Consider the following 23,336-nt stretch of genomic DNA (forward strand, 5'->3'; position numbering starts at 1 on the left):
CGCTCTCCTGCGCCTTGGCCAGAGCCCTTGGTATAGCTTTCTGCTGAAGTCAGGCTGCTGGTTTTTTTCTTAGCCCAAATCCCAAACGGGTGGTTTCAAGTACTCCAGGCATTTTTCAAAGACAGCCTGAAGCCCAGCCAAGCCCGCAGCGGGGTGTCACTGATGTGCAGTTGGGCTGGTTGTCTCCCAGGACGGGCAAGCCAGGCTGCAGCTGCAGGGTGCAGCCGCCATCCCAGGGGACAACTCTCCTGACCCCAGAAATGAAGTGAACTTTGTGACGTTTCGCAGCAGTAAACGATCCCATTAGGGGTTATCTGACCACCAAAACTATGCTGGCTTGGCTGAAGTGCATTTACAGACGGAAGCAGATGCAGTATCAAGCCCCCTTCCCAGCCCAACACCCCCTACCAGCCGGTTTCACCCACTTGGAAATCACCGCTTCTCCAGGGCCTGCATTCAGATCTCTGTCCATGACACAGTAAAACAGAGCAAAGGCAAATGTGCAATGTAGAGATCCATTATGCTTTATTTACATGCGTCACCATCTCTTTTACAAACTAGATTACAATTTAAAATGGAATACACAAGGCAATATCTACTAACACCAAGTGGAGTAAGCACTGCATCTCTACTTCGCTCGGAAAGGGGCAGGTTTTGCTCCGAAACAAACTTCCTTCCAACCTCTGTGTAGTAAGGTAGTATATTCCTCCAGGGCAGCATCTTTTTCTCTTTTTCTTAAAATATAAAATCCTCAGTAAGACTGCAACGTGAGAGTGTCTGCTTTCAAATGAAAGTACAAGATAGCCCAAATGAAAAGTATAAACTGTTCAGCTCTTCGGTATGTAACGACGGCCATGCGCGATAAGGCTGTGGATTTAATATTCTTCCAATTTACATGGCTTGAAACAAAAACAGATAAAACAGTTTTACAGATACTGTATACATATTTTTTTCCAATCATGCAACTTTTTTTAAAAAAAAAAAGTTAAACATGTGAAGCCAAATGTACAATCCATTTTTTCCAACCCATAGTAACGAAATGTATCTGGTCCCCCTTCGCATGTGTTGGCAATTCCAAAGGTATGTCGTGTACTGGAAACGCTTACAGGACACCAATTGCCAAGCAATGACATCATTTTAGAGAAATACATGACCTAAAAAAGAACTTTTTGAAGCGGTGGCACAAAAATGTCTGGAGTTAAGCAGTGGTCAACTATCCCACTATTGTCAAGATAAAGTTTTTTTTACAAAATCATTGTATCAAGTCCCAGACCTGTGACTAGGAACTGCATAAATGTCACCTTTTTAGACCTTTTTTTTTTTGTATACTAAGTGTTTAAACAGTAACTATGTCATTGTTCTGCACCTTTATCTGCTTTACACAGTTTCAGAAGGAAAACTTTTAATCATAAACATGTTCGAAGACTCAAAGGCCAAATTTTCACAAGGTAGGCTCCCAGAATTAGCCATTCAAGTCTGTGTTTAGACACCTAAGTAAGTGGCCCTTTGAATTCAGTGAGATTTATCTAGCACCTCTGGAGGGGAGGGTGTTGCTGGGCACCTCAGCAGGTGCGGAGGGTGGTGACCTTCCCCTGGGCCTGGGGGGACCTGCCACCTCTCCCTCCTTCAAGAAGCTACAAGGGCAGAGCCACTCACCCCCTGCAACCATGCTGGAGTCCCTGACATTGGGTGCCTGACTCCAGGCATTCCTGCTTGAAGATTTTGGCCCCAAAGATGGGCAACAGAAACCAAACCAAAGAGGTTGGCCAAATCCACTCATCTTCAATGAGTGCCAGCATGTTCTCCAAAGCAGGGTCCCAAAGGGTCCCAGCCCTGCCAGTGGAAATGCTGCCCTTGACACTGCTGGGAGGCAGGTTAAGCCTTTGGGATGCTAATGCTTTCCTTGTTTATTTATTTATTATTCATTGCCTGCCATTGATAGGCTGCCTCTAAATCAAGGGAGTTTTCTCCATTTCCTGAATAGAGCAGACCATCATTTTCTCTCTCATTTCTGCCAGCAAGATCTAGCTCTGTTGAACTCTACAGGAATAGCCTTCCATAGCAGAGCAAAAGTTGCTCTCATTTGGTTTAAGCTAATGGTCCTTCCCTTGTCTTTGACAAGAACTGCATCTATACCAAGAGAAAAAACCAAAATGATGGATTTTGGTTACGTTGGCCATACCACCAAGTCAGGCCTTACTGGTGCTGTCAGCGACCTGGCCAGTGGTGTTCAGGCAGGCACCCAAATCTCACCAGAGGCTCAACTGAGAAGGGGCCAAATGCTGTGTCCCAGCACAGGAAGCCATAGTGTGAGCTCTGGTGGCAGCCAAAAACATGGGGCAGGGGAACAAGCCCAGCTGCAGGGCAGCAGCCACAAGAGCCTCAGGGGAAGCAGCACCAGAGGGAAGTCCTTCAGCAAACACTCACGTTTTGGGTTGCACTGGGAAGCTGAGAGCTAATGCTACACACCAGAGGAGCCTGGTGATAAAGCTCTTGACCAGTTTTGGTAGAAGGTGCCTGGACTCCAATGAGCAAAGTAGCCTCTAGCCTAGGTGGTCGCTGTGCAACATGAGCATCCCGGGCAGCTGGCTGCTGACCGAGATGAGCAATGAGCATCACCTAACTCCAATAAACACAATAAACTAGTCCCCACGCTGACAAATAGACCACCTCAGTGTGAAAAGAAATAGACATTTGTATAAAAGGCAAATGATAAACCCTTGGCTGCTCGGAAGAGTTGATATGCTACAGGGCTACGATTACCACAACTGCACAGATTCTACACAGTCATAACTGCAGGGAGAAACCAGGAGGTGCATCTTTACAGCGTGGGGGTACAATACAAAACCAAAACTTCCATCACACTAGGAGCTGTTGTTTCACCAATATCACCTTGGGGACCTGGAACGTAAGGAGCAAGGAAAGGCCCACGAATGCTTGTGTGTGTGTATGTGTGTGTGCATGACTGTGCATGTGTGGTGTCAGTGGCGAGAGGGAGTCACTCCACATTGCATGGGACACGGGTCAGTGGGAACTCATGCACTGAGACTTTGGGTTAAAATGCTAGTTTGTTTTCCTAACATCCATGCATAATGATCCATTTCTGTACATAATAAAATATATTTATATATTTATACGCATAATGCTTTTATGCAAACAAAAAAAACTTCATATATCGCTTTGGAGAATTAGGTATACACTGTCCTATTCAGAACCTCTTCATACTGAGTTCCTATGTACCATTGGTGTTTTCCCCTCTTTGTATCCCTCCCCCCCTCCCCAAGATACTAATAAAAAGTAATCAAACTTTCCAGATTATAGAGAGGATCTATACAGCACCATACCTTTTATTCATTATTATTATTATTAATTATTATTCATTTTACAAAAGAAAATCTTAGAAGCAAAATATATAAAACTGCCTTGTCTTTCAGTGTCATTTATCCTGTTACAATCTATGCTCACATGAAAAGCCATTTGTATGATACTGTCACCTTGTCATTCCTTCTCCTGCTTCTCCTGCCATAACAGATTATACGTAATAAAAAGGAAAAAATAATCAAGGATATGTCCAAACCAAACAAACAAAAGGATCACTGATATAGTAATACACCCTGCAACAACCTGTGCCTCAACTCCTGGCATTGCCACTGCAAGTCCCCTGCCGATGCCCAGCCTCTAACCTCAGCTTTTTTGCAAAGTGGTGTTATTTCCTTTCATTTTTGCTTTTCCAAGCACATCTTTAGAGGTGGCTATGTTCAATTTGTCTGGCAGCTCAGCTTGTAACTCCTTACCAGCCTGCTGCAGCGGCAGGGGCAGCCTTGCTAATGGAAGGCAGGAGAGGAGCCTGTTTCGTCAGGCTTTGCCTCCATGCACGTGCAGGCAATGGCACCCGCTGTCAGTCCGTCCTCACGAGCCAAGAGGCAAACTTGCTGGCTTCCCTGGTTTTGCAATCAACCCTGGTTTGACACTTAACAGAAAACAGGGGTATACCATCAAACTTAAGGGAAGAATAAGAAAGAAACAAACCAACCAACCCAACAAACAAACAGACCACACGCATCCCCTCTCTCTGGAATTCAGCCGGTTGATGGGTAATAACAAACGCTGTATATTCAGAAACCCTTGACGTCTGAGCAATATTTCCTTGCATGTGTGCAGTACTTCAGATTCCCCAGGGAGAGAAAGCAACAATGGTCAAAAATCTAAAGGAAATCAAACTGGAGTTTGTAGAGAGGAGGGTGGGCAGAAAGGAAAACCTCCAAAAAGAAAAGCCAACTTAAAACATCCCATAAACCATTAATATATTGAAACACCACATACTCATTGATAAGTAACTACTGTAAAGGCTACACAGTGTGTTCTCAACAGGATGGTGCTGAACATTGTCTCCACAGCAGGTGCTTGGCCATCCCAGAAAAGGAAGATTTTGCATACTTCAGAATTAGTTCAATTGTCAAAAGAAAAAAAAAAAAAAGAGAAAAGAAAGAAAAAAAAGAAAAAAAAAAAAAAAGAGGATCTTCACTCCGATAAGGGGCTGTTAACAGTCTGCTTCATTAGGAAAATAATGCAGGGTTCACAAAGGTCGTAAGCTGTAAACAGTATCACTGTCCACTTGCTGACAGCAGATTTGGCAAAGGGTTCTCTTTCTACATCTCGTGTCAGTTTGAGGGCCTAGAGAGGAAGAAGGAAAAGAAAAGACAAGTGAGATTGTTGCATGTAGGAACAAAAACACCGAACAAAAAAGTCAACCAGGCAAACCTCCAAACCCAACAACAGTTTACACTGACAAGTGATTTTGATTTGTTTGCGCCCAGCAGCTTCAAACTTATAGCAAGGAGTGAGTTGCACTGTGATCCTGCCTGAAGATGATTCTCCCTTGCCAGGGCTTGAGTGTGCTGCTTTGCTGGCTTAGATGCTCCCAGGCAGGAAAGGAAAACCCTTTCTCCAGATCACCTGTTCACAGCATAACCGAAAGGTTGGACAAATCTTCTTGACAGTGTTTGACATCAAACACCATGCTTGAAGGACAGCTGAAGGAGGCTGCTCAAGAGAAGCAGCGAGGAGCCATGGATTTCCGTTGGGACTTCGGAGTTTTCCATTTTCCTGCTCATACAACACACCATCAACAGACAGGGTTGACCCAGCTTTAAAAACAGCACTGGGTCCAGCTTGTTCTGTAGCCATGAAACTTCAAGGCAGAGGGAAAGACACCTTGGACGCAGCACGGAGATGACTAAAAAGCGATATGGTAGGTAAGTAAAACACTGAAAACAAACAATCATTTCAACTAAGGGAGCCAAGAGGACAGGTTTTTAAAGGTACTCGGGGCCCTAGAGATGAAGGCAGGTGCCAGGCAGGGTTTTGGAACGTACATACATTTAAACATTCCCACAAAATCCTTTCACATCTTCAGCAGCTCCTCGTGGTAGCCATCTGCACTGCTGGGCATGTAACTTTTGCTTCTGAAATGGCTTCTGAAAGCCTCTGGTGTGGGCTTAGTCCCCACACCACCTACAACTCACTGAGGATTTTCCCCGAGGTGAATGATTGGTGACTTTTTTTCCACAGTGCAAGCACAAGTGGAGACTTGCTGAAACCCAAAACCCGTTTGAGTTGATTACAGGAATGTCTTTACTCTCAAAGATCCTGGTATCAGGCACACTCATGAAAAATGGTGGATTTAGCATAACTGCTGGATTAATCAGGAGCAGCACCTCCTGCAACGGAGATCACTTAAGGGCTGTCACGAGATGACTCTCTATCACTGCCTCTCTCCATTCTAAGGTGACGGGCATGGATACTATGATAACATTTTATTAAAATGACCTATTCTGATAATGCTAAATGATTGACGGAAATTTAATCATTTTGTCTCATGGTTATTAGAGCAACAGCATGACAGCTGCTCCCTGTGCCATTAAGGGAGAAAGAACTTCATTCAGCAGAGCTTAGGAAGCAGACAGATTGCATGTTTCACCCAAACAAAATTTGGCTTTAGCCTTAATTATGGGGAAGGGTTTGGGATAGACTGTTTTGTGAGTAAAGGGATTTCCGCCTGGATCAACATATTGATTTCTTCATTTTCAAAGGGCAAATTAACGCTAGCCGTTCGTTAATGTGACTGCCTGGCAACGACTCCATTTGGTGTGTCCTGACGGCCGTAACAAGGTCAGCAGAAGATATCCACCCAGACAGGCCTGGTAGCCCCCAGTAAAACCTGGTTAGCAGCTTGTATGCAGCCCAAATGATTGCATGCCCTTTTCTCTACTTCTCCTTACAGTCTTAGCACCAGGGGGCTGGAAACGGGTGACTTCCCGAAGCACAACCTCATCTGAAGGAAGGCAAAGCTCACTTCCCGCATGCCACAGCCCAGAAAGCTGGCCTGCTCTCAGGCAGCCACCAGTTTTGCTGAGCACAGGTTTAGCTTCGCCTCATGTGAGGAGTCCTGCTGACTTTGAATGGAGCCATTAATTGAAAGTAAATGAGTACAGAAACTCCAGAGAAAGTACCAAACTACTACCAAAGTACCAAAGTAGTGTTTGCTGTTTAAATTAAAAATTCATGTAAAATATACTATGAACCAAAGTGATAACAGAAAAAGCTGGAGGATGGATGATGATGGGCACCATCTGTGGAAGTGGCACTGCCCCGTATTTTTTCCTAGGGACACCCATCCTGCAGACAGTGCCAACGTTTAGGAGACAGGCACACAACTAAGGTGAAATTTGTTTAGCAGAACTAAACCCAACTTCAATTTCACAGTTCTGTTTACATGGACTTTGCAAATGGATTAAAAATAATGAAAAGAAGCAGATCAAAGTCTTAACCTGCTTGCCTTCAAATTACCCCATTAAAGTCCACAATAGACTCACAAACTCTCGCTTTCCCTTCTCTCCACAAAAAGCCTCTGCTAGCCCTGAGCTAGTGGCCTGCTGCTTCATAGCCATGAAAACTGCATCAGGCAGGGAAGCGACCACTCCAGTTACATCTCCATTTATCAGTGTTCCTCTCTCCCTGTCCCACAGTATCTCCAGCTGCATCCTGAGCCACCACGAGGTTTTTTTGCATTCCTGACAGCCATAAGGAAAAGCTCATCCTCTGGAGTGTCTCCCTGAATTTGCAGAGGTAGATGAGTAAGCCAGGACAATGCTGTCCTCTAAGGGCAACACACTGCTCTTCAGGCAAAGTACTCCAGTCTCCACTCTATCCTTTTTCTTGGTCTTTACTATTGTGTCCTGTTTTGGGGGATAAAAGCAGCAGAGGTATGAGCACAGGGAGCGATGAAAAAACCCAAACAACAGAACAGAGGGCAAGGAAGGGTACAATAAAGGGGAAGTCTAGCAGGCTCAGTAGGTTAAAGCAGTGTTTGCCGACTTGCCACCGCAAAGGTGTAGAGCCCCCACCTACATGTGGCATGCTTTCTTGTTTCTCAAGCTGCCCAAAAAAGGGCACTACTGGAAAATATCTGCCTGTACTTCTTAAGCCACACCTTGGAAAATTCAGTCCTCTCTTGAAGAGCTCCTCTGCCAAACCTGAAGCCCACCTTCAATCATCAGGGAATAGAAAGAAGGAGGAATTTATACTTTCTTAGAGACTTCCTTTTCTTAAGACTGTGCTCTGAAGATAGTGAAGGCTTTTTTCCGTGAAGGCTTTTTTCCACAGGGCAGTCTTCACAAATGCATTGATTTCTGGGTTCTGTTGCACACACATGCACACACACACTGAAAGTAGAAGCCATTCCACTATGGCTGTTTTGACTGCCTCGGTACATAAGGCTGATCTGCTGGACATTCGAAAAACCGTTAACACCATACCAAGCTACAGCTTATGCAAACATATATGCATATGGCTGGTGAAAATAATCACTTTAAAACACCAACAGAAAAAGCATTAAGTTAGAGGTGAGGATAAACTACTGCTTTCTCATGTTCTACAGACATTTTGAACCCTAGATTCTAAATGCGTTTATCCTATTTGGTGGAAGAGTGCCATATAAAAAGCAAGTATTTCTGTATTTTCTAATTCTTCAGTTTGCAAGCAATTATGTGGGAGATGAAATGCCCCTTCTGTCCTTTTCTCTGCTTTCCCATCCTCTACTGTACTCCTGACCAGTTACAAATGCTGTTCTTGCTTTACTCTATGGCCAAGCCGTTGGCTGTGATTTCCCTCCAGCAGCAACATTTCCTCATCTGTCTCCCATCATTCAACCACTTAACTGGATAGCTGTCTCCCAAGCCCCATGCCAGCTCATGCACCATCAGACCAGCTCTGAAGGATCACCTTCCATGTGTTGCTTTCTCCTTTTGATTCCCAGTGGTGCCGACTATGCAACAATTGCATAATATAAACTGGAAATTTCTTCACAATAGAAAGGTGATGCATCGATGCTCCCCAGAGCCAGGCACAGATAACGTACACTGGCGGCAAGTTTATCAGTAAGCTAAAATAACAATCAGCACATATAGTTTTCTGTTAAAGAAAAGTTATGTGCTCCTTTACGTAATTATGGTATAAGAAACCACACTACTAACACACAACTCCTCTGTACAGCAGCCTACCAAGGACATCCTGATTTGACTGGAAGGCTTCCTGTTCAGTGGACTGCCTCTTGAAAAGTATCACCACTTGGAGGTCTGTAAAACAAGCGTTTTTCTTGGGTACCACTCTGCAGCAACTCCCCAGGCAGAGAAAACCCCAGTAACTGCTTTTACTCTCCAGAGACTTTGGAAGCAAACATTTGGGAGTAAACTTGCATCCTTTAGTGACAGATGTGTATTCATCTTGGTGCCTCTGCCCCTTCATTTGTCATTGCCACCAGCAATGCAGTTGCTACTCAAAAATGGGCGTAGGCTCAAAAAGCAAGACTTGATTATGTGGGGTTACAAGTTAATATTCTGCCTGAGGTTTCCCAGCTAAAGACTGAATACACAGTATTTATTTAGAAACAACTAAGGAAGACAACTACTGTGGCTAATCACTCCATACTGACAAACTGCAGCACCAGATTTTTTTGTTCAAGCAGAATAAAAATTAGGAACCCCGATGCCATGGCAGGTGTGCCAGTGACACCATACAGGCTTCGTGTATGATGCACTAGGACAGATCTGTGCTGAGAGACAACACTGAGGTGATGCTGAGAAGCCCAAAGGGAAATAAAAGCTGGCAGCTTAGTGTGTTTTCATGAACTTTCAGGCATGCTGCAACTGCACCTTTTCTAAGTTCTACTCACAAAACTAGATCCCTTCTTAGCTCAGAACTGGGGACAAAGAGTGAGGGAGAAGGATGGGAAGAGGAAGAATGCTGGCACAGAACTAAAAATTACGGGAGCTAGAAAGTTGCTGTGCTGGTACTTGTGCATGCACATAAAGCACAAAAGTGTCTCTTTTCCTGTTGCTGTTCATCCACTCCAAGAAACACTGCAAACCACAGTAGACAATCAAGTATTTTGGCAGTAAGTGTAACTAAAGACAGGAGATCATTCTCTCACCCTGTAGCAGCTCCCTCGGACGAAAGGCTTGCCCAGAACTGCAGTGAAGTGCCACAACTACTGATATGTGTGATATCCCACTTGTCTACAGAGTCACAGAAAAGTCCAGGCTGGAAGGGACTCAGCATCATCTGAAGGCAGAGCCTTAGGTTAGGTTATTCGGGCCCCTGTCAAGTCAAGGCTGGAATATTCCCAGTAAGGGAGCATTCACCACTCGTCTAGGCAGCTCATTTTACTGTGAGTGGTGGGTAAGGTCCCTTTTACCCATTGTACACATGAAAAGGAGAAACCCAGAAAGTGGTCCATCCATGCTCACATACCTGAAAGGAAAAGTAGACAGTGGTTCCCTAATGTATCAGGGCCACCCAGGATACTAAACAACCAGAAACATTGGAAATTCTGCACTTCCTTGCAAGAGGAGCAGGCACATGCAGACTCCACTGTATGTCACTTTGTTGTTGTCCATACAAGAAGACCATATGCTGACAGAACTGTTTTTACACCCATAGATATGTCAGTGTGCAGTTATGCTGGCTTTCCAGCACAAGCACTGCTGATAACCAATTGCACTACATCTAGCTGGGTTCAATCCTCTTCTCTGGCCAACACAGGCTAGATACAGAACAGCATCTCTCTACAAGGTCTCCAGGCTTCTTACTTGACCGCCTTATTGTAAATTTTATCCCCTACCTTTTGTTCATGGGCCTGAGGAGTGGGGTGGAAATCCTGCCAGTTACGGGTGATGCTGCCATTGAGAGGCGTCAGCCTGGGTACTCAGCACAGCACCTTGAAGGCAGAATGCTGCTGGACTAGAGGAAGAAGGCCAAAAATGCTTGCAAAACACATCTTCGGCGAGGGGTAAGGCACATGGGCTTGAAAAATGGTGCTTTCTTTAGGCACTCTGAAGCACAAGGAAGGAGACCTCTACTGTGGATCAGAAAAGGACGGATAACTACTGCACCTGTGCCAAGACGAGACAAATATTTTGCTTTTGCATCTGAAGAATAAGGGCCGCTTCTAGAGTAAAAGGTACCAGCATGGCTGGAAACATCCTGAATTATGGGCTTATAGCACTATGGAAACATGCTACGCACTCTTTAGTCTGAATGTCCTCATAGAGAGTTTTTTTCTCTGCCAGGTACTAAGTCTATTTTAAAAAATTTAAAACATCCTCCCTGCTATGAAGCGTTCTCACTTTCCTCTGCAGCAAGCTGAAAATGACATGACAATAATGCTCACACAGGTCATACAAAATGACTTCCACCATGTTGATATAAGGCAGGACATCCTCTATTAGGACTTACAAGTGGTAGAAAACACAAGGGAGGGAAGGTCCTTCCTCAAACCCAGATTTTCTCTACATTTGTATGAAATAAATTACCTATGAAAGCCAGCAGAAGCAGATAGTACAAGGGAGAAACAACAGGCAAGATATTCAGCTCAGCTGTAGAAGTGCATAAACACAATGGCATAGTCTGGGAAAAGTGGCTTTTTTCCTGGAGTAAAGGCAGACAACCATGGCTACACAGCAGCCTCCTTTAGCTGAGCTGCACGTCCACCTGATTACTGCTCAGCAGATGTCTCCTGCACCAGGCTCCAACAACTACTACCCTGTGCAGTAATCTGAGTGGAAAAGCTGATTAAACAGCCCCATAGACTGGACCGCAGTACAGTGTTCCCACTACCCAGCTGCAGGTACCTGATTTAATGGTGACAGTGTCCCAACCCATTGTGTGGCATTCCATCAAGGACAGTGCTGACAGGAGCATCCTGCTTGACACTCTCCACCGGCAGCACCAGGAGTCCAGAGTGGCATTGCCTGAGCATCCTTCCTTCACCCTCCCTCCCCAGGCCAGGAGAGAAAGACTATTTATGTATGGTACTACTCAAATACGTGCACTCCTGCTGCCTACGCTATACCTGTGCTCTTTGCCTGTCATCAACACAAGACTTAAACCTCACCAGCTGTCAGTTCATCACCTCAGGTGAGTGCTGAATTGCTATGAAGAAAGATCTCAACCTCAGCTGCATGACGCTATGTGTCTAAAAAGGATCTCTTATTACGCACTTCTTCAAGAAAATGTTTTTAGGGGGGCTATTTAAAGTCTGGCTCACAAGAAGAAAAGAAAAATGAAAAACCACCTGTAACCAGCCCAGCTATCAGGCAACAGCATGTCTGGGGACCAACACTGATCTGCAGCTCTAAACAATCATTATGGCTCATTCACATGAGAAAGATGGTTTGTGAAGACTCATTCTGTAATAAAACCTGCGTGCTGCTGATCCAGGGAGGAAAGCACTGGGGAGACCAGTTGATGTGGGCTGTTCTAAAAATATCAGTTTGTGCTGTCATCTGGTGAGAGTATGTCATCCTGTAATCTTGGCATCTGCAGGGACAGCAAGTTTCTGCCTAATTATTGCTGCTGAATCACATGACAAAGCATGAGGTACTAAAAAATAGATCTATATAAAACACCACTAGAAGAACACCCAAACCACAAGATCAGACCACTCTCCTGGCTCCAGCTGCTGTACATTCACAACACAAGCCTGCAGAAGCAATCCTGGTTTTTACAGACCTTTTCCCCGGGTTAATAAAACCCCAAAACATAAACCCAGATTTAAAAAGCCACCAAACCCAAAAAGCCCTACTCCCAGAAGGAACAAGCAATTCATTGTGTTTGTGTGTCAGCTCCTGCTGCCTTCACATGGCAAAAGCCACAGCATCCCTGTAAGTCTAGGACTGGCCCCTCTGTGCATAGGGCTTCCAGGGGCACTGTGGCCAGTGGGACCACACAGGGGGCAGACCCAAGCAGGATTTGCCCAGCTTTCCCCTTTCTTCCTCTCCAGCAACCACAAGCACAGAGTTTGCCCCTGTGCCACTGGTGCTTGCCCAGGGAGTGAGGAGCCTGCTTGGGGCAGGCTCCTTGGTAGTTAATAGGATCCCTGTTCCCAGTGAAATATGCTTTCCACTCGGATATTTTTGTTCAAAGACTAAACTTGGTGAGCGTGACATTCAGCTAGTCACAAAACCACCTTTCAAAACTTGGGCTGGCTGAAACAACACTGAAATGTTAGAAGCGCACCACCTCCTTAACCACTAACCTGTTAGAAATGGAGCAGAAGAATTTGCTGCTCCTGAATTTCCTTTAGATATTTTAAAGTCAGCCAACCCCATCTTGGCTCCTTGTAAGAAACCTGTCAGGCTTACCCCTAAAACCTCACTGCTGAACATAAGTGAGGAGGAAGCTATGGTACCAAGGCAGTCAGCATCCTAAGGCAAGAGGTCCACTAATTCTAGTTTCCACATTTCAGCTTCCGTAAGCAGAAAAGAAGATTTCTGGTAAAGAACAAAAATCATCTTCCTCATGGCATATTGTCCAGAGCTCTCTGATTTGAAACTCCATACAAATGGGAGATCTTTTACTATCTATTTCAACTTTTAAGATGGTGGTGTAGCGAACAGTCATCCTCAGACCTATCATATGTCTTTGGTATGAATTTCACTCAGAAACAGAATGAACACCAATTAACGAACTGGCAAGTAGTTCAAACTGATATGGAGTAATGAAATACCAACAGATCTTTTGTTACGTTTCCTAGGATTTTGCTTTATGAGAGATGTTAATCATCAAATCGTGCAAACATTATATGACGCTGATATTAGTAGCTTGTGCACTCCATTGCTACAATAACAAAATGAAGGACCAAGATGATGCTAGGGGGAAACGAGTGACTTTAACTGACCTGTGAAGTGTTTTACTTGTAGTTTTCAAACAAGTCAATGTGGCTCCAGAACAGAGCCCAGGGGTATCCTCCTAAATGGCACATTAAAATCTCTTTCAGAAGATGTAGCTAGATGAGTTTTTCAGACAGCAAAACGCCCTACCTGCCCTGAGCCATCCTCTACCTCCTGCCCAAGCCCTGCTAGCATCACTGCCTGCGTGGCACTACTGTAAACTGGATCACTAAAACAATCCAGGTAAAAGCAACTTCTTGGATGGTTGATACCAGAGGAAATGTTGGCTGAACTGAACTTGATGCAGTGAATGTCCCGGAAAGTCTCCCATAACAATCTCTTTGGGACTACTGTTCCTTGGGACTTGCTGGCTGAGAAAGACCACGGAGCAAGGTACAGAGCTGTGGGAGACTCCAGGCTAAGAGAAGACCCATTAATTTCAAAATAAAAGGTATTCTAGAGACAGGCGAGGGAATAGTGACATCTTTATTGATAAACAAGCTGAAGAAACAAGGTGATGATTATCTGAGTAGGTGGAAGGCGTACCCAGGGCTTTTGGGAAGCAGGAACAGATAAAGGTATAGAGGCCTAGCCAGTTTAAGAAGGGAAAATTGCGGCTGAGTGAATAAAGCAAAAGAAGAGCATATTGATTTTCTCCTTTCCTTCTTGTAAGAGAAAAAAAAACCCAAACCCAAACAAAACCACAAGCCAAACCCAAATTCATTTATATGCCTCAATTAGGAATTTCTGAAAGGCTGGGCATGAGCAGCCTCACATGCACAAGGGCAGCACAGTGGGACAGGCAAGGCTCTCTCCAGGGACCGTGCACAGGCTTATGTGCAGCAAACATGCACAGCCATGAAACCCACAACGGTGGCGTTTTCTGCACAGTTTTCTTACTTCCCCTGTGAAGAAACTGCAGTTGATTTTCTTCTAAAGTAAATCCCCCTCTACACCTAGAGCAAGTATAAACTAAATATCCATGGTTTTGCTTCTTTCTTTCCTTCCTGAAAACTGACTCCAAAGTTTCTCTTATTTTTCACAGAAAACACAGCACTCCCTATTCCCAGGTATGCCAATAATCCATTGTAACTGCTTCTGCCTGCCTGCAAAACACACCTGGCTGCCCTCCTGAGATGGATTTAGCATGAGCAAGCACCAGGCTGGTCCGCTCAAAGCGTTCCCCAGTCTTCAAGCCTGTAAAGATTCATTATGGAGGTCATGAGCATTGCCAAAAGAAGACTTTAATTCAGGGGTCCCTATTGCTACAGCAAAGCAAAGAAGTAACTGAGAAAGCAATTCATAATGATTGCACCTGATGTCACATGAGGAGCCCCTATCAAAATACAAGATGCTCATAGGGAGATAAACTCTCAAACAGCTCTGCTTAACAGACAAGGAAGGGTGCTGATGAACCAACTCAGCAGAAATCATCTCCACTTGCACCTGATACCAGAGGCACTCCGCAGCAGCCAGTCCACTTATCAGAAAGAGTAAAAGAGGCTTCCACAGATGACTGGACAGTAATCCACCGTGGAGAGCTGTCTTGTTAATAAATCCGTCCTTTGCAATGAGACTCTGCTCATACAGATGTGTCAGCTCCTCTATTCAGAGGGAGTAGCCTGAAAAAGATCACAGCGGATATGCTTTCTGTGAATGGCACAGGCTGGGGTAAAGAGGCAGCAGTGAGCATTGGTGAGAAGGTGGTGTGGTGTGCCTCCTCTGCACAGCCCAGGCAGGTTTTCCAACAAGCCACTTCTGCCTATACACAGCAAACAAAGCTACCAAAGTAGGAGACTGCCCTATTTGCCTGTGCCAAGCAAAGGTGTCAATAACATCTATTTTTTAGGCCCCATCTGTCAGACCGTTAGATGTCTTACAGTGATAAAGTTCCTACAGTCTTTTCTTTTACTTCATATAAAAAGGGCTTTTAAATCCAAACAGCTCGTGCACCTGGAGGAAGACGGAACCGGTCAGCAAGTGCAACCTTCTGCAAATCTTTCCTCCTGGTTCATGAGTCAATTTTTGAACTTTTTTCCCTTTCCTTAAGCTCTCCAGCACTGGAACTAAAGGAAAACCAGAATTCAGCTGTGGCCCTGACCACAGGGCCACATGCAGGGCCCTGACATGCAGGGTCAGGGGGACATGGTGTCCTCTACAGCTCACCTCTGCAGCCTGGCTCCTGGCCATGCACTGAAATGCTCTTGCTTTGAGTGAGAAGATGTGAAAGAACCAGAGGAAATCTTCCCACTGACAGAGAAAAGACTGCACAAACCAACCGCTCCACTGGAGCATGCTTCTTTGCTGAACTGCTGAAACAAGGACTCCTGTGCAGTCCTGTTCTCCCTCACAGGCAGCAGATTACAGCACACATCTCCTGGGGTACTCCGTACACACAAGAAGACATTCAGGAGGTTCACCACTGCCGCTCACCTACTGCAAAGCTTCCCCTTGAACATCCAACTGTGAAACACAAGAATGAAAACTCAATTAAAGATGAAAGGGGCAGATTAAGAACCATAAAGTCAAAGACACCAGCTCCTTTCCATCCTTCATGTAGAAAATTAGAGAGTTGGAAGTAAGCTGCAAAATGAATGAATACCTTGTTTAACCTCACCACTGGGATACTCTACATATTATTCTGAAGTTAAGAGAACACTTTCAATTATTTATAGCTAACCTTTTATCCTACTATATTTTGAAATCTACTCCCTTATACTAATAAATAAACAAAGGAGAAAGGGCACTTTGTGTGGCACCTACCCTATGAGTCAGTGAACATGTACGTGTGAGCAGGCAGAGGTATGGGCAGGAGACTGCAGAATCAGGAAAGGATGACAGAAACAATGTTTACAAGCTCAAATGCCCCCAGCTGTGGAAAAGAAGCAATGGAAAAAAACACAACAATCTGGAAAAACTTAATCTGAAGAGGGCTAACATGTGAAAAGCACCAATGTCAGAACCCAAACCTACAGACATTCTCTTAGTGGAATCCAAGTGAAAATGATACCCACCCCAGTCCTGGAGAGGATAAGCCAACAATTTTAGTGCATTTAAAACATTAAACCCATGACATTCCTGGGACCAGGATCCCACCTTTCCTATTTCATTATTTAATTCCTCCATTTACTGGTTGTTTGGAGGTGATTTTCCCCAAGAAATACAATTAAACCCCCCCAAACCAAACAGTTTTGCTAGCATAGCAGCAGTACAACTCTAATTCAGCCCAGATCTGTTCCACACTCCCTATCCTCAGTGCATGCACTGATCTTGCAAAGACACTTTTTCTCCTCCCCTGCATTAACATCGCTCCACTGACTGCCTTCTCCCTATGTAACACATCTTGGCTACATGTGGCATCAGCTGCAGAGAAGAATCCATCTGTTGTGACTTCAAAGACTACGAGTCGGAGCTCTGTGATTCCTAAACCCCACAAATATTCCACCTTGGTTTGCCTGATTTGTCATTACCATTTCTCATGCCTAAATTAGGAAGGACGCAAACCATCAGATGTGTGCTGACAGTGTTGCAGCTGAACAGCTTTTATAGTTTAGCATCATTTCCCTCCACACCTCCAAATGTTTCTTGGTTGTTCCTGTTGCATACCAACACATAGCAAGCCATCAAAAGCCAAATTAATATTATTAGTGTGCACTAATTATTAAGGGTTTCGTGCAAACTCCAATAAAACTAAGAAACCAATTATTTTGCCACATCTACGGGGCACTGACCTGTTTGCCCATTTTCCCTGTTCTCAAAGATCCTTCAGCCTGGTACCCAACTCTGTGATGAAGCCTGTTTAGCACCAGTGAAGTTCCCCACATTCAGACTGACAACGTTCTGAGCTGAGATGAGGGAATCAAAGTTAAAGTCCAGCCCATCTGCATCCATGAGTTCACTGCGGATAATGGACTCCATGTCACACTCCAGGCTCCCATTGAAAATATCCAGGTCCAAGTCACTTGGGAATTTCTCGTGTCCCATTACTGGGAGGTTCATGCTAGAGGAGTACAAAGAGGAGCCTGAGAGTGGGTCAGAAAGTGTTTGCATAGACTGATTGACAGGTGACTGCTGATGTTTGGTAGATCCCAAGCTGTTAGAATCACTCAAGCCTATGTTACTGATGGAACTGGACAAGGCACGGCTGCCACTAAGAGACGAGTTGTGGGACTGGTGCTGGTGGTGGGGCAGGCTCTGATTGACCAGACCGCCCTGGCTGGACTGTGCGGCAAACGACATCATGGGGTCGTTGCGGAGCATTATATTCCTGCGGGAATTCTGGGCGGACACAGCTGTGCTGGCTTGCGACATGAGTGGGTCAGACTGTGTCATCATGACATCGCTGTGACTAAGTGCATCAGAGGCGAGGAGATCCTGCAGCGTCTGGTTGTTGTAATGAGAAATGGAAGAGAAGGTGGCCTGCTTGTTCTCCTGAATGGTCTGCATGGGTGACTGGCGGAGGGAATTCAGGGATGACGGCCCAAACACAGCGTTGTTGAAACTACTTGATGGGGAACCCAGCCCTGAACCTTTGGAACCATAAGGAAAACTGGAGCTTCTCTGCATCATCCCTCCCGTGGGTGACTGCTGGGAGGGAGGAAGTGTTATATTGTCTAAGAGATCATCCATGAGGTTATCTGTCAGTCCATCATTCAAATTCATTGTCCCAGCCATATCAGTCAACCTAGGCAACTCCACAGTACATGGTTTGTTTACTGAAGGGGACAAGCTCGATGGACTACTGTATAACATGGGAGAAAGCGGTGCATCATCATCTTGGACATCATCTAGTTCGGTGCTTGCCAAAATTGGTGACAAGCGGCCACTGATCGTACTGGCATTGGAATTTGTACGGGAGCGAAAATCTGTCCATGCATCCAGCTCGTCGCTGCTGCGGGAGGTGGGACTCCCTGGCCACTTGGAGAGCTGAGAAGGGCTGTCCTCGCTCGTCTCCTGGGCGGTCTGCAGGGCTGCCTTTTTCTTAGCTGCTCGCCCTCTGCTCTTTGTGTACTTGTTGCTGTTGTCCATTGACACAGCGCGCCTCCGGGGTGCCTTGCCGCCTTTCCCACCATCTGGATTGATCATCCACCAAGAGCTTTTCCCAGTGCCTTCATTCTGCACCCTGACAAATCGGCTGTGGAGTGACAAGTTGTGCCGGATAGAATTCTGCAGGAAAGGAACAAAACAAAATGTCAAGACTGGCACCCCACTTCTTTTGCTGCCCAAATCTCAATCATTAAACCAACATCACATGAAAACAGCAACATGAATAAAAGCATTAGACCCTCCTGGACATCACCATGGGTTTCTTGGGTGGTGAATATGGAAAGACTGGAGTGTGACTGCAGCATGCCAGCATGCTGCTGTAAGTAAGCCCCATGCTTGCACTAGCTGTGTGCTGCTGGTGTCCATCTCTACACTCCCAAAAGCTTCATCCTAAGGAAAAGAGCATGACAGCCCCACTCCTCCACTGAGGAGCTCCACTCCTGTTAACAAGGAGTTAGATGTTTCTCCCTTACTCTTGACTCAGGACAGACCTCGCTCTATACTATCAGCAATCTTGCCATCAGTTCCTTGAAATAAAAACTGCATAGGCACTGCAAAAATCTGACTGGAGGGGTAGTCACACTCATCACAGCCTTTGCAAATGTCTTTTTAATTCTTCATGGGCATGTGTTGTGTATTTGTTATAATAATTCTCGAGGAAACTGCAAGTGCTGTTGCTCCTCTCCCACAGGCACTCTGTGCATGACTAAGCTGTACTTTCTCTCTTGATTACAGGCACCAGAATTACGCCTGTACTGCAGTAGCTGGCCAGATGTCCCCTCGCTATATTATCCTCATAGTCTTCAAAAGAAGATGTGACACAGTACACGACAATACCCCTGTCCCTGTAAGCTGCTAGACAACAGAGCTGTGTAAAGCTGATGTACGCAGTTGGATACCCCACACAGTACAGGATGCTACAAAATACAGTACTTTTGAGGGGGCCCATGCACCGCCTGCTCTTGCCTAGTACCTGCTTGCACTAGTCAGCAACAGCTACCATCTAAAGCCTGTGTTGGCTCAAAACGACGATAATCACCTCAGAATGAGGAAAGAGGCCAAGAAAACCAGCACATGGTACCCTAGTGAAAAGACTCCAGATTTAAACCAAAATAACTGACATGAAAATCCCACTCCACTCATCCTGCTGATCTTGGGCTTAAAATACGGCTCGAAGAAAGGACAGGCAAGTAGGATTTGTTAGTGAGAATGATTCCAGGTTTGCGTTGTTTTTATTTTCATGTGCAAGTCCAAAGATCTTGGGAGCTATCCCATATTCCTTTGACAAAACAGGTATGCTATTCCTTCAGGTTAAAGACGTTCAAGTTTTAAAAGTCACACAAGTTCTTTTTTCTTAAATTTTGGCAATTACCAGGTGTATCTATGAAGAGGCAAAAAATCACATTTGTTCTATCAGTGTGCTTTAAAAACACAAAATCCACAGGACCATAGCATAATCAAACCATCCAGAGTAAGTGTCCTTCATTTACAAAGTACTGAAAAAATTCCAGAGTTAAATGGGGAAAGAATGAATCAATCGACAAATTATTCACAAGCATCTTGACATTTGCATCCTTAGTATGAACGGATGTTTGACATAAGCGAACTGGAGACACGTTTGATGTATAAAGTAATACAGCCCAGCTTTTTTTAAACAATTCCTTTCAGTATAAAATGCCTTTTTTCTCCCTGTTAAGTGTTGTGGTTTTTGTCAGATTGTGAAATGGAAAACATGCCTGAAGTTCTTCTCACACGCAGACAGCAGACGCGGTTGTGATTATCACTTAATGAAAAGAGAAATCATATGGACCACGGTTCAAAATAGCAACTGTTATGTTTTAAACAATTTGCACAAAACAGCAGACCAGACTTTGCAGACATACTCGAGAGGAGTTTGAGTCAGTGCCTCAGCTATAAACTTGTCCTTTTCTAAGGGACTTTCATGCCATCAAAATATAGTGGATTGAGTTGCAGCATAATAGGTCTTCAGTCTAAGGAAGGAAAGAGATTTACAATTTTTTTATTACAATCTAACTCATGACATTTTAACTACATTTTGAGTCTGGCAACAGTCTGTTTCTAACTTCTAATAAGTAGGCGCCACTGCCTACTTGCTCACGTTTCTCCCAACTGGCAGAAGAACTGCTATTCTTTAAATAAATATAAATGTTGATACTCCAGCTTGTACCACATCAGTGCAGGTAGCTCTCACATTCATCCCCCAGGACTTCCATGGACAGCCACTTGTGAGAACATCTGCCTGGGGAATCTCTCCTCATAAAGAGCCAGCGACAGGATGAGGACGACCAGAGCTAAACCACTACACATGGCTACAAGAGCTATGCAAACCATGCTGCTCCCCACCTATAAATGCTGGGTATAAGAATACACAGCACTGTGACTCCTTCTCATGATAAAAATCTTAGAAAACACAGAAAAGAAACACCCAAGGTGCCATACACAGTGCGCCACATACCTTCAGATATAAAAACACTCAGCCAAAGTGCCAGCAGCTAACAGTTCTCAACCTCTAGTATTCTCATCATAAAATGGCTTATTTGTGCTGGTGGTAGCCGTAGTATGAAACTATTTAGTCTAAACCCATGAAAAGTCCTAAATGGTAAAACCGTGAGACTGAGGCACCTTTCAGCATGAGGGGTCCTGCATGTGTGGATACGTGTAGGCACAAGTGTAATTTTCTTCTTATTATATCTTTTTGCTCAGTGTTGGTATTGCTCAAATAATAATGTAATAATACTTCTGCATTGAAAATTGGTGGTTATAAAAAATCTGAGCAGTTTGTTTTCCTTTACATTAAGCAATATGCTACTTACACTCCAGCTTCTGTTTTTCTTTACTTTTCTTCTGTAGGAAGATTGTTTCCTTAAGCATAATTATGGGCCAATTTATTTTTGTGTACCCTATCTCCACCCTCTGTTCAAACACTGCCTTAAAACCCACTTCTTTCACATAACCTCCTCCACTAACCTCTCCAGCAACAGTATCTGAGTTTCTTGGTTTCTCCTTGTGTTGGATGCTCTGCCAAATCAAATTAGGGCTGGATCTTACTATCCTTTCACATGCAAGTTTTGCTACAGGAGTCACCAAGACTGACAACTCACATTAGTAAAGGCTGTTGTGCTGTGCTACCAGGCTGCATAGGATGGAAATAACTGTATTTTCTACCTGGTTTCGGAGCTGTCAAATCATGTTCCCATCTGCTTAAATTATAGGAAAGTATCACGGGACAATCTTCGCTCACAACCACGTGCATTAGTAATATATGACCACGCAATAAACCATAAAGGAGGTGGGGAAGCAAAGAAAACACATCTTATGAAAATACAGTTAGTCATTTGAACCTGCTGCTGATCAAATTAATGAGGATTTGTCTTTGACTTATGTGGGGGAGAGATTAGGCCATGATGATGGAAACCTAACACATTTTTCCATGCCAAAATGCAATGAGGAACTTTAAAAGATCTATAAAGGAACTTCCATCATCTGCCCTGGAGACCATATGTAGATGGGACAGATGCTAGCCAGGCTGCAGACACCTTGGAAAGAGCTCAGATGCCACCAATGGGTACAACATATGGACTGTACAAGAGCAGAGTAGAAAAGAAATACAATGAGCTCCTCCCTTTATTAGTGTTACTATTTATACTGGACTTCAAGAATGCTGTGTGCTCTGCTAAGAGCCAGAAGCCCAAGGGTCCTGCAGATAAGATCAAGAGCATCCCATATGGCAGGGAGCCCAGACCAGCTGGGTCCCAGTCCCCTAGGGAAGTGGTCCTGCAGGGAAGAATGACCAGCCGTGGAGATGAGGAAGACCTAGGGTCGTGGAATACAAGAGGCAGGGCAGGCATTGTGTGAGCAGAGGGTGGCTTAGTGCCACAGGGAAGCAGCGCTACTACCCTGCATGGGCTTAGGACAGTGGTTTTAGGAGAAGAGGTGCAGTGGTGTGGGTGCCCACTCGTAGCCAGGGCAGCAACACGAGGGGTGGTAGCAGCTTGCCCAAACTCAGGGCCATGCTGTCAGCTTTCACAAATGTCGGCCCACTGCACCGCATTTTGTTCAGTTAATGCTCCTCGAGGGAACCAGCCACATTTTGCTCACAAAAATGAAATAAATAAGATCAACTACCATGTCCTAATTACACGTGTCTCCCTTGATATTCCGATACGACTGCAAATGGGTAAACTCCCAGAGAGGACACTCAAACATTGCCAAAATGCCGTATACCTCATTCGGTACGAACATTTGAACGAGTCTCCCGGGAAGGACAGGACTGTACATTATTTCAACACTCAATCCCGGTCAGGCAACAGCAGCAAATGCTTGAGCCTTTAAAATGGAGAAAATTCCCCCTTTCCCGTGCCTGCTTCAGCCTCTTCCAAGCCATGTTTACCTTGTGGAGCCTGTCCATTAACTCAGACACCAGCTGCAAGTGCTTCCACTGCAGTACAGAGTCTTTTTTGTCTGGGAGCAACATGTGGTATCAATTTATCATCCTCAACAACGCAACAAGGAATCCACTGGCTTTAAAAATAAAAAGAGTTGTGTAACTTAACTCTTAAAAGCCCTCACTTTACAAAAAATAAAAAAGCAAGCCTAAAGATTACCAAGACGAGGTGCAGCTGGTGGCTGCCGAGTCCAAGTTACACACTGGTCTGTCTTTATTTCAGTGTTTTCTAGTGAGTAGCTAATTCGTTATTTCAGATACAGGCTCCTAAACTGTAAAGTTAAGGCTATAAATCAAAAGCAGTTGTTTATTTTAACAAGTGGGATACCAGGACATGACGGGAGAAAAACAAATGCTATCCGCAGACCCATAAATGCTGCTAATGCTCACTTGAGAGAATTACACTTTAATTTATACTGTATTAACATATTTAATGTTCTAATTTCACCATATGAAGTTGTCTGTTGGCCACACAGTAGGGACAGACATCAGATCTAACACCACTGAAAAGAAGCCATGAAAATAACTGCAGTTTATCAACCTCCACTGCCTGCAGGGAGCCCCTCTTCACCATGGCTCTGCTTGCTCACTTGAAT

General features: G+C 44.6%; 1 protein-coding gene across 2 annotated transcripts in view; it reads right to left on the minus strand.

Moving 5' to 3' along the window:
- Nucleotides 1-501: 501 nt before the first annotated feature.
- The window catches only part of FOXO3 (forkhead box O3), a 94,808-nt gene continuing 71,973 nt past the window's right edge, over nucleotides 502-23,336 (minus strand). Inside the window, exons 3-4 of one of the 2 annotated variants that reach the window (XM_065681103.1) lie at nucleotides 16,961-18,395; nucleotides 4,587-4,674 (exon numbers count right to left, since the gene is read on the minus strand). In XM_065681103.1, coding sequence (XP_065537175.1) covers nucleotides 16,995-18,395 — 1,401 coding nt within the window. In that variant the 3' untranslated portion in view covers nucleotides 4,587-4,674; nucleotides 16,961-16,994. Of the gene's footprint in view, nucleotides 4,675-16,960; nucleotides 18,396-23,336 lie in introns of both variants that reach the window. The other variant, XM_065681104.1, reaches the window with a different exon arrangement.

Source organism: Lathamus discolor, chromosome 5 (genome assembly GCF_037157495.1).
Source record: "Lathamus discolor isolate bLatDis1 chromosome 5, bLatDis1.hap1, whole genome shotgun sequence".
NCBI classification, from domain to species: domain Eukaryota; kingdom Metazoa; phylum Chordata; class Aves; order Psittaciformes; family Psittacidae; genus Lathamus; species Lathamus discolor.